The sequence below is a fragment of the Protomyctophum bolini genome (genome assembly GCF_963924005.1).
Source record: "Protomyctophum bolini genome assembly, chromosome: 8".
Taxonomy (NCBI): domain Eukaryota; kingdom Metazoa; phylum Chordata; class Actinopteri; order Myctophiformes; family Myctophidae; genus Protomyctophum; species Protomyctophum bolini.
The window spans coordinates 2,176,201-2,188,700 of NC_137869.1; the positions used below are offsets into that span (position 1 = coordinate 2,176,201).

Below are 12,500 nucleotides of genomic sequence, written 5' to 3' on the forward strand. Positions count from 1 at the left end.
GCCAGCACCTGCTCCAATATAGGCCTAAATCAAAGTTTATTTATATAGCACATTTAAAACAATAGAAGCTGACCCAAGTGCTGTAGGCCTACAGGCTGAAACAAGTGGAGCATCACCATCGGCACACAGGCAAATAGTATAGGCTACATAATTACATAATACAATAATACGATCAGGTGCAATTAAATGCCAAAGAGAAAAGGTGTGTTTTCAGTAGAGATTTGGTGTGGGTCTGTAGGAGCTGCTCTGCTGCATGGGAGTTCACAGTGACGGAACAGGTCAGTCTTCAGACAAGAAAAAAGAAAAAGATATCGCTGGCAACGGCAAAATCTGTTCTCCGCACGACCAAAATGGGCCGTCTCTCGGACAAAAAGGGGGGTCTAAACTCACGTGTTTCCTGAACAGCTCGGCGTGCGGGGCGAGGGCCGAGGGGTCTGCGTCTCTGACGAACTGCATCACCTCCTCTATGGACCAGGAGGAGGGGCTCCGGCCCCCCCCGGGGGGCTTCACCCCCCCCTCTCTGTCCGCTGCCTCGGGGCCTGTGGTGGAGCTGGCCGCTGGAGAGACGCACGCACGCGCACACACACACACACACACACGCACGCACGCACACACACACACACACACACACACACATAGACACACACACAGACACAGACGCACACGCAGACGCGCACAGGACAGACACAGACACAGACACACACACACACACACACACAGACACAGACACACACACACACACACACACACACACACACACACACACACACACACAATGTGTAATGGCCATGTTTAACCCATTTAGGCCTGACATCGAAATAAAATAATTTTCTGAAAGATTTCAAGCACCTTTTAACGATTCTTCTAAAATAGCAGACCTACAAGCTCGTAGATCTGACATCTTTCAATAGCTAAAGCATGACATAATGCTTAAAACAGTTTAAGAGCCATAATAAACGTCAAGACGTCTAATTGCCAATTAAGTACCGGATGCCACGGGCGACAAGACGTCTTCCCTTGGGATTTTTAATTTAATTTTTTTAAATTCTTTATTTTATTTATTTAAATTTTTTCATCCATATTTAGAAAACTCCTCTAATCTGGTGTACAGGTGATGACATCATGCACATTACATGCATAATAGAATTACAAATTCTTTCTTTCTTTATAATGGGCACTCAGAGCCTAAACTGGTGACCACCAGGTGGCCACGCGTAGCGGCGTTACCTTCCACCCGCCGTAGACACAGAGAGAGAGAGAGGTAGAGAGACATTAACACACAGAGAGAGAGGTGGCGTTACCTTCAACCCGCCGTAGACACAGAGAGAGAGAGAGGTAGAGAGACATTAACACACAGAGAGAGAGGTGGCGTTACCTTCAACCCGCCGTAGACACAGAGAGAGAGAGAGGTAGAGAGACATTAACACACAGAGAGAGAGGTGGCGTTACCTTCAACCCGCCGTAGACACAGAGAGAGAGAGAGAGGTAGAGAGACATTAACACACAGAGAGAGAGAGGTGGCGTTATCTTCAACCCGCCGTAGACACAGAGAGAGAGAGAGGTAGAGAGACATTAACACACAGAGAGAGAGAGGTGGCGTTACCTTCAACCCGCCGTAGACACAGAGAGAGAGAGAGAGGTAGAGAGACATTAACACACAGAGAGAGAGAGGTGGCGTTATCTTCAACCCGCCGTAGACACAGAGAGAGAGAGAGGTAGAGAGACATTAACACACAGAGAGAGAGAGGTGGCGTTACCTTCAACCCGCCGTAGACACAGAGAGAGAGAGAGGTAGAGAGACATTAACACACAGAGAGAGAGAGAGGTGGCGTTACCTTCAACCCGCCGTAGACACAGAGAGAGAGAGAGAGGTAGAGAGACATTAACACACAGAGAGAGAGAGGTGGCGTTACCTTCCACCCGCCGTAGCGTGGAGACCGTGAGCTCTCCGGGGTTGGAGGCGTGGCGTCTCAGCGGCGTGGCCACGCCCCCTCCTCCTCCTCCGGCCGGGTAGTACTGGGGGGGCGGGGCTGCGTGGTGGGGGCGGGGCGTCATTGAGTTGGAGGCGGAGTCCATGAAGCGCTGCTCCTTCGCCGCTAGGCCGCCGCCGTCGTGGGGCAGCGTCTCCGCTGGAGAGAGAGAGAGAGAGGTAGAGAGACATTAACACACAGAGAGAGAGAGAGAGATATATTAACAGAGAGAGAGAGAGAGAGAGAGAGAGAGAGAGAGAGAGAGAGATAGAGAGACATTAACACACAGAGAGAGAAATTAAGGCCCTGATTTATCAATCGAGTGTAAAATCTGCCACAGATTGGAGTGCAGGTTTCGTAGTACACCCACGTCGCCACGGCATTTATAAAGTGATCGCAAACAGCTGATCCTTCCTTAATTTCGTTCTGACGTTAATAAATGTGACGGCTGAAATCTATCTGGCACGCCCTGTGAAGTCAAGCCTCGCCCTCGTTTTTGCGACATGAACAACTGCAATACGATCCTGAAACCATGTTGGTTACAGGAAAAAAAGTTTTGCTGGCTTGCCTTGCTGCCCCCTTTCTCACACACACACACAGACGCGCACACGCAACTATCTTAAATAAATAAACCTGCATGAATTAAATAAAGCTGTAGGCTTACCCTGTCTGTTTCTCCTCTCGCTTCGCTTCCCTTATTGCTGCCCGCCTCACCCCCCGCACGCACGCACGCACGCACATATCGCAATTTGCAAGCAACTGTCACTGTGTGTTGTTATAGTTGTATATTAAATTATTAAAGTATTTTAAATTTAATATACAACAAGATATATTAGTGAACGAAAACCTGAACCTGTGAACCATTAATGAAATAACAAATAGGCACACACACGCTGCTGTTTTGCATATAGGTGCTCCTCCTGTCCTGTCTGTCTCTCTCTTAGAGAGACAGACAGACGGACAACAGTGATAGAGAGACTCTCCATCACTGTGGTCCATCCATGACACCGTGACCAACTGTACCATGCACGTTCGGTTCGATAGTCTATTTAGATTGCCTCGGCAGTCGCTGCAGTGGCTGGGCTGTCAACTGTCAATTATATGAATGCTGAATGCAGCTAAAACCGTAGCCCATGTGGCTGGCACTGGTGGTGGTGGTGGGCTGGCTGGGTAGCCTACCCATCTCCGATGCGGTTCCCACTGGCACGGTACATTTGGCATATCGGCCTGCTGTAGATTAGGCTACAGTATATCATTACAATTTACAATTTAGGCATTTAGCAGACGCTCTTAATCCAGAGCGACTTACACTAGAAGGTCTGAAATAAAATCAGCTAAATTTGCATGTGCTTAAATTCACATTTAAACATTTATTCAGATGTCAAGGTTTTCTGAGATGATAGAATGGTGATGGATGATGATGCTCATGGAAGGGGAACCTTCTGGAAGCTTCATGGGCTCAAAGATAATTAACTTCTAAATAATACAAAAACGGTCAAAATGACCTTCTAGCAAGAACAAAAGCATGGGAATACATCACATAAAAACATGTATCATGAAACATGCGTAAGCTAAGAAAGTAACGGTGGAATATCTATATAATGAAACTATACATATATACTACTATGCTATACATATGTACTATGGTGTGCTATGACTACATACAATGTAATTATAGTGCCGTCTACATAACATGCTATAAGTCTGTATCAAATGCTATCTAAGTCATTATTAGTATTATAGGCTACCCATGCATGTTGGGACAATTTACAATTTACAATTTAGGCATTTAGCAGACGCTCTTAATCCAGAGCGACTTACATTAAGCAAGAACAAAAGCATGGGAATACATCACATAAAGACATTTATCATGAAACATGCGTAGCTAAGAAAGTAACAGTGGAATATCTATAATGAAACTATACATATAAGCTATACATCTATACTACTATGCTACACATATGTGCTATGACGTGCTATGACTACTAGAATTGCTATCTAAGGGGGTGGGGTAAGTGCTATGGGCCATGATGGAGTCTGAAAAGGTGGGTTTTCAGACTGCGGCGGAAGATTGGGAGTGATGCTGCAGTTCTGACTGCAATGGGAAGTGCATTCCACAGTTTTGGAGCCAGAAGGGAGAAGAGTTTGGGACGTGTGGAGCGTTGTCCCGGCGTTTTTAGTGAGGGTACTTCCAGCTTCCCTGCGTTGGCTGATCTGAGTGAGCGGGAGGGTTTGTAGGGTTCGATCATACTTGCAAGATATGGGGGAGCCATACCTTTGGTTGCTTTGAATGCCAGCATCAGGGTTTTGTATTCTGTGCGGGCAGCGACCGGGAGCCAGTGGAGGGAGCGGAGCAGGGGGGAGACATGTGAGAATTTTGGCTGGTTGAAGACCAAGCGAGCTGCAGCATTTTGGATCAGCTGGAGAGGCTTAAGTGCACATGCTGGTAGGCCAGTAAGGAGGGAGTTACAATAGTCAAGTTTTGACAAGACTGTTGTCTGGATTAGGAGCTGGGCTGATTCCTGGGTGAGGAACGGTCTAATTCGTCGTATGTTATAGAGTGTGAACCTACAGGATCGAGTGACAGCTGTGATGTGAGTTTTGAACTCACATCACAGGGACTCTCCGCATAGCTGCAGCACTGCACTATAGGCTACTCTCCAACGTCCCGTCATGGAAACAGTCCAGCACAGACGGCCCAAATCCTCGCATGTATGCGCGCTCATGCAAAACACTGTTCAAATTGCGTCTAACTTGCAACATTGTTTTTAATTGCGCTATTTTATCTCCTACAAATTTCATATGACACAAAGACACATCGTTGATATGTAGGCCTATTCCTTTCCTTTACCTTCTGATGGGTGGGCCTCAGTGCGTAGGTGTTTAGGGGACAGGGGCGCTGCGTACGGCGGGGAGACCCCCGGAGGACCCCTCTTACTACCCCGCCCCAGAGATGTGCTCTCCATGGCCTCCTCTTTCACTGGACAGGAGAGAACACACACACACACACACACTGTACTGTACTGTACTGTACTGTACTGTACTGTACTGTTAGAGTATATATGAATAGAGAAGGCACCCAGCGGAATCCCTGAGGCGAAATGGACATAGTGGCCGAATGAAGGTATTGCAGCCTTCAAAGCGTTCTCCGGGTCTGACATGGACGTAAGATGAAGCCTGTCAGTCCTTGAATTGTAAATCGCCATCTTTCTAGATCCGTTTTGGCCCAGCTGGCCCATTGGCTGGCCCAGACAACGAGGCGGGACTTCCCCCCCTTCTTCTTTGTTGGTTTTTATTTTGACTCGAGTGGGTGGGGGATCCCGTTCATAGACTGTAACGGTAGCCACGCCCCTCAGAACATACGCGACTTTATGGTAATTTTATTTATAAATGGGACCATAATTTTCCAAAAAGAATATTATGACATGAGAAATGAGACTTTAAACTAGTGACTGGAAGCAGAAAGTATTCATGACCATGTTTACTAAGGTAATACAGTCTAGGTGAAGTTGGGCCCAAATACATGGACCTCTATGGGGATATGGGTTTTTTTGGGCCCAATGACAGCGCCACAACAGGCCATTATATGAACTTTCAGGAAGTCCCGATTTCCTTAGTGGCTTCACAAAATATCTGTCTGACTGCCCCCCTGGTTTGAACGCACACAGGAAGTCAGACTGCAGGTGTTTTTACCTGACAGGGTCCTGAACTCCCTGAAGGGTTGGCTGCTGAACAGGAAGTCAGACTGCAGGTGCCGACACACCGTCTCCAGGAAGCGCAGCACGAAGCCGGCGCTGGAGGCCGAGGGCAGCTTCAGCAGACGCACGCCGCCGTCCGTCCTCACTGAAAACACAGACACAGCGCCACCATGAGGCTGTCTGCAGACACAGCACCACAGTACCATGACACAGTACCACATTACCATGTCGTTGCGGTCGTCCATAATATTGCAACTTTTCTTTTTAACTTTCGCCAACCCCACCTCGGAGTTTTTACAAAATGCACATTTCGTGTGCAGCGCTGAGCAGCATGAGACTATTTGCAGCGCCGTCAGTCAGACAGTTGACGACAACAACGCACACACTACCATTTAATTCACCCAAAGGAATGATAGGAATTATATTTCTTTTGACCCGTGGATGGGACATTTAGATTAAAAACTATCTGTTGGAAGCGTGGATAAAACCATGTCCATATGGAAAGGTTCCATATGGACATGGGGCTACACTACACCAACGTTTAACGTTAGCTTCCATGCTTGCTAGCTGGCATCAACATTAAATAATATGTTGGTATATATCCTATATACCTATAACCTACCTATACCTATATATATATATATCCTCTGAAGCAACAGATGTTTTCTAATGAACACTGTGGAATGCACAGTTGCACACCCCAGAACGCTCTCATTCCACAGTTTTTATTGTTGATTTATTGATTTATTGATTTATTGATTCCTTCGTCTCAGTATTCCCCCTAATAAAGTAGTTTTTATTTGTTATCTCATGCCACCCATCATGTAATAAACATTTGAGTATTCATGGAATACCTGCACGTTATCTGTTGGTCTTGATCAAGTAGCCAAACCACCAAAGTTTAATAAGCTACTGTAGTCACTATTCATTGATTCACTGGCACACCAAAACAACAAAATCCATTTCAAAATAAATATCACTGTTCTCAGGTCGAATATTGATATGCGATTAAAATGTGATTAATTTAGATTAATGAATTACAAAGCCTCTGATTAATTCAATTAACATTTTTACACCAAGCCCTATTTTTTCATCTGGGAGCATTTTGACTAAATCAGTGTATCTACAGGAGAAACATGAAGCCAGACAAATAATGTACTGCACGTATTCAATACATGCAGTACAGGCTTAATTGTATTTCTATTACAATAGTTAATTAATTTCACAATTTGAGTGGTTCTTTTTTTTGTACTTTTTTTTCCCCCCTGGGACTGTATACATTTACTTCGGGACGGTTCAAATTGTATTTTGGGACGTTGGTGAAAAAGGTTAGTGTGGAGCCCTGTTGTTTATGTTCATTAGTCATTTTCCCTAAATGTATCTGGTGCGGCTTATATTCAGGTACAGTATGAGCTTAATCCCATTCTGACCTGAGATCAGATTCATACGAGGTTTCCACGGGACACACACTGGTCTGATGAACCCATTCTGACCTGAGATCAGATTCTAAAAATGTCAGTCGCGCGTAGATCTGCTATTTTTCAATAGCTAAAGCATAACATGATGCTAAACACCAAAATGGGTTCCCGGTCAGAATGGGTTATAGTCGGTAAATGAGGGTACTGACCTCGGACCACCTCCCCTCCCCCGGAGTGCGTGGGCAGAGCGCCGAGCAGGACTTTGGGCTGATAGAGACAGTCTATGCAGGACTGGACCACCTCCTGGAGGACCCGGTTGGCGGCGCCGGGCCCAAAGTGGTCCGGCATGCGCTGCATCTGCTTCCGGTCCAGGTGGGGGCCGCAGTTACCGTGCTTGTTCACGTACACGCACACTGCACGTAGACACACACACACACACACACACACACACACACACACACACACACACACACATTTTGAATTATTAATCTAAATCTGGTGGATTACTAAGATGTCAAATAACAGTAGTGGAGATGTAGTAGAGTAGAAGTATCAAACCATGGAAATACTTGAGTAAAGTTAGAAGCACCTGAATGTCCGTATAGACTGACTAATGACAAACTGGGGATCCTTGAAATTAATAGGGGTGGGGGGGGGTCTAATTAGTGTCAATTTAGGGGTCCTTGACATGAAATAGTTTGGGAACCACCGTTTGTTCTAGCCCATTTTGACCCGAGATCAGATTCTAAAATGTTCTTCTACATCCTGACAGTTTTCTGAAAAAGCCATGTCTCTGTGTCAGTCGTTCTTCGAGTTTTCAAAAATAGCAGACCTACAAGCTCAAACACAAGATGTGTTACCTGTGGAGACCACAGCGTTGTGGTTGGCAGGGCTCTCCTGAGGCCCCTGGATGCTGGGAAGCTGGGCGGTGGTCTGGGGGAGCTTGGGTTTTCTCTGGGAAAAAAAACACAAGACACACACTTTTTACTTTATTTGAATCCACAAATTACAATTCATTTGACAAGGAAACAAATAGAACGGGGGTTGACACTACAGTTCATGTTCACTTAAGGATACACATGGCACCTCCTCCTTCTCCACACAGACAAACTGCCTATAACAGCCCAAACAGAGCAGTATTTGGCAAGTTGTTTGGCTTTGCTCTTTGTCATTTCAGCTATTCTTAGACCACTCATGGTCAGTTTATGCACACGGCCCAGGCTTCCCAATATCAGTACGGCAAATCTACAGCGATACCCCAAGTTTGTTATAATTCCAAGTAATGCTTTGGCACTTAGAATGTCTATCCTGGAATGCCTGGTCCATATTGTACACCCTCCTTGTGGTGTTCCCTTTGACTTGTTTCACTCTGGTTCTTATCAGTTCCTTCATGAATGTGATCGTTCAGGGAAAGAAACTTTTTCTGCAGTCCATTCCTAGTAGCTTTGAGGTGAGCTGGGTGTTCTTACCTTGCTCCCCGGCTTGGGGCCTCTCTTCTTGTAGGGGCCACGGTGTGAGCTGGGTGTTCTGACCTTACTCCCCGGCTTGGGGCCTCTCTTCTTACGTTGTGACCAGGCTTTACTTTATGCTTCTCTGTCTTACGTTGGGACCAGGCTTTACTTTATGCTTCTCTGTCTTACGTTGTGACCAGGCTTTACTTTATGCTTCTCTGTCTTACGTTGTGACCAGGCTTTACTTTATGCTTCTCTGCCTTACGTTGTGACCAGGCTTTACTTTATGCTTCTCTGTCTTACGTTGGGACCAGGCTTTACTTTATGCTTCTCTGCCTTACGTTGTGACCAGGCTTTACTTTATGCTTCTCTGTCTTACGTTGTGACCAGGCTTTACTTTATGCTTCTCTGTCTTACGTTGTGACCAGGCTTTACTTTATGCTTCTCTGCCTTACGTTGTGACCAGGCTTTACTTTATGCTTCTCTGTCTTAGGTTGTGACCAGGCTTTACTTTATGCTTCTCTGCCTTAGGTTGTGACCAGGCTTTACTTTATGCTTCTCTGCCTTAGGTTGTGACCAGGCTTTACTTTATGCTTCTCTGTCTTACGTTGTGACCAGGCTTTACTCTATGCTTCTCTGCCTTACGTTGTGACCAGGCTTTACTATATGCTTCTCTGTCTTACGTTGTGACCAGGCTTTACTTTATGCTTCTCTGCCTTACGTTGTGACCAGGCTTTACTTTATGCTTCTCTGCCTTAGGTTGTGACCAGGCTTTTCTTTTCGTAAGCCTGGGACGAGGCTAGGTGAGCTGGGTATTCTTACCTTGCTCCCCGGCTTGGGGCCTCTCTTCTTGTAGAGCCGCGGTGTGAGCTGGGTGTTATCGGGCGCGCTGCCGCCGGTGGCGGAGCCGTTGCTGCTGTTGTTGTTGTTGTTGTGGCCAGCGGCGGCCGCGGCGGCGGCGGCCTCGGCCACGGCCTTGAGCAGGGCGATGGTCTCGCTCTTGGGCCGCCGGCCCCTCACCCCCTTCCTGACGGGCAGCGGGGGGAGGGGGTTGGGCAGGCGGTACGGGGCCTGCATGGAGCGGCGGCTGGGCTTGGAGGAGGCCGGCGTCGACGAGGCCGCCGACGAGACCACCTGGTGGGGGTTCTTTGGCAGAGGGACTACAGGGGGGGAGAGAGAGAGGGGGAGGGGGAGGGAGAGAGAGAGGGAGAGGGAGAGAGAGAGAAATTATTACTATGGAGCCACAATTACACCCACTGTAAACACCACTCTTCTCACCACAGGTCTTTAAAGTCTGTTAATTGGCACGCGCGCCTCCACCGATGCCAGATTGTTTTGGGCCCTGATGGGGAGGGGGGCCCTGATGCTGATCCTGATTTAGGGGGGGGGGGGGCAGACCACAAATTACAGATGTTTTGACCCATATTTTGTCCTAAAGTGGAACATTTTCTAGTAAAAACAAATAACATTTTATTTTGATTAAACGTCCATTAGAGAAAATGAAACTTTCAAGCAAAACCTTTCGGTGGACACATTAACTTTTAGTTAAATCTGCAGCTCTACAAGCAGACGTCACATTGTGAGCTTGTAGATCTACGAGCTGACATCACATTGTGAGCTTGTAGATCTACCAAGCAGACATCACATTGTGAGCTTGTAGATCTACCAAGCAGACATCACATTGTGAGCTTGTAGATCTACCAAGCAGACATCACATTGTGAGCTTGTAGATCTACCAAGCAGACATCACATTGTGAGCTTGTAGATCTACCAAGCAGACATCACATTGTGAGCTTGTAGATCTACGAGCTGACATCACATTGTGAGCTTGTAGATCTACCAAGCAGACATCACATTGTGAGCTTGTAGATCTACCAAGCAGACATCACATTGTGAGCTTGTAGATCTACCAAGCAGACATCACATTGTGAGCTTGTAGATCTACCAAGCAGACATCACATTGTGAGCTTGTAGATCTACCAAGCAGACATCACATTGTGAGCTTGTAGATCTACCAAGCAGACATCACATTGTGAGCTTGTAGATCTACCAAGCAGACATCACATTGTGAGCTTGTAGATCTACCAAGCAGACATCACATTGTGAGCTTGTAGATCTACGAGTTGACATCACATGTGAAACTATTTGGTTTGGCATTGGACAGTCACTTTTTGTCCTCAAACCATGACTCGGCCAATCAAAATGATCGCTAGGGGTACACAAGCACACACACACACACACACACACACACACACACACACACACACACACGCACACACACACACACACACACAGCGAAAAATAAAATAAATAAATAAATCAACATCATCTGCTATCAGCCAGATTATGTCATGTCAAAACAAAACCGAATTAAGAACCTCAACACGGATTTTCCTGGAGGCTTAAAACATGCCTAAAATGAGGTCTTGAACACAACAAAACTTAAACTCAGGATTAAACTGGAGTAAATCTAAGAGTGATTGGATCAGACTTCCTTCAGATACTGTACATGTATGCATTCATTCCTTGCATAATTGTGCTTTACACATGTTGTGACCGAAGGGGCACTGAAGTCTTCCAGTGCCCCTCCTCCGCCCCACTCTACCCAAAAGACGACTAATAATTACTGGTCTGCGAGCGCCGTGTGCATCGATGGCGTGCAACGTGAGATTCAAAGCAGCGTCCTTTGTTGTGCTCTCTGCATGCAGGCCGGTCCGTACGGGACGTTCTAACAGATAAGCATCTATCTATCCAGCTAAAGTGTCCCCCGGGGGGGGGGGGGGGGGGGGGGGGGCAAAGACCACAGAGGAGGGGGCTTTGACTCAGGGATTAGAGCTGGCCTATTCTGAACCTCCACTGACCCTAGCCCATTTAGACCTGAGGTCCATTCTACAAATCTACACTAAAATCCTGGCAGTTTTCTGAAACAAATCCTACGTTTTTCATTTTCATGTCAAGAATCCCCCCCCCCAAAAAAAAACAAGGAACTGGTTGGAATAACGTGTTCCTTCCACGCGCTACGACGTCCAACCAGGGAAACTCCCCCCTGTCAGGTGTAAAGGAGCAACTTGGACACTCAGGCACGAAGGAAGCATGAGTTCAAGTCCGTTGCTCTGCCCGCCGACCCCCATCTGAAAATATGTTGTTCCAGGGACCACCACCTCCCCTCCTCCCAGAAGCAAAGATTTGAGTTAAAAACGTTCACTCTGAAAGAATATATATTCAAAGATTTGCACGACATTTTCGCGATTTTTCAAAAATAGAAGACCTACAAGCTCTACAAGCTCGTAGCGCGGCACCTTAACCCATTCTGAACGGGAACCCATTTTGGTGTTTAGCATCATGTTATGCTTTAGCTATTGAAAAATAGCAGACCTACAAGCTCATAGCGCGCCACCGAGTGGCGCGCTACGAGCTTGTAGGTCTGCTATTTTTGAAGAATCGAAGAACGACTGACATTTTTAGAATCTGATCTCAGGTCAGAATGGGTTGATCAGACCAGTGTGTGTGTCCAGTGGAAACCTCGTATGAATCTGATCTCAGGTCAGAATGGGTTAAAACACCAAAAAGGGGTTCCCGACTGCCGTCCTGATTGGAATGGGTTAACCCATGCATCTTTAATGTGCTACATTTCATCTTAATGAACAAAATAAAATATTCAGCATCTATGTAGATCTGTCATTTTGATTGGATCTTTCACCAGTGGAACGGGAAATTACTCCGAAATGTCTCATTTTCTCCCCCCCCCCCCCCTGGTGTTAAATACACAGACTATTAACTCAGAGAGGGTATGAATGGAACACATTTGTACACCGAGTCACACTTGTTTTTGACAGCAAATTTAGATTTTAGTTTTAGTCAGAGTCTTCTGTACAGTTTAGTTTTAGTCAACATTTCAGTCACCTGTAATGTTTTAGTCTAAGCTCTTTTAGTCTAAGCTCTGAAAGAATATATATATATATA

The 12,500-nt window shown here is 46.2% G+C and overlaps 1 protein-coding gene across 1 annotated transcript in view; it reads right to left on the bottom strand.

Moving 5' to 3' along the window:
- LOC308320453 (sex comb on midleg-like protein 2) overlaps positions 1 to 12,500 on the bottom strand; it is a 52,003-nt gene that overhangs the window by 1,781 nt on the left and 37,722 nt on the right. Inside the window, exons 8-14 of the mRNA XM_080770874.1 lie at positions 9,360 to 9,697; positions 7,947 to 8,040; positions 7,296 to 7,499; positions 5,664 to 5,813; positions 4,822 to 4,950; positions 1,914 to 2,129; positions 391 to 557 (exon numbers count right to left, since the gene is read on the bottom strand). Of these exons, the coding sequence (XP_080627000.1) occupies positions 391 to 557; positions 1,914 to 2,129; positions 4,822 to 4,950; positions 5,664 to 5,813; positions 7,296 to 7,499; positions 7,947 to 8,040; positions 9,360 to 9,697 (1,298 nt within the window). The remainder of the gene's footprint in view (positions 1 to 390; positions 558 to 1,913; positions 2,130 to 4,821; positions 4,951 to 5,663; positions 5,814 to 7,295; positions 7,500 to 7,946; positions 8,041 to 9,359; positions 9,698 to 12,500) is intronic.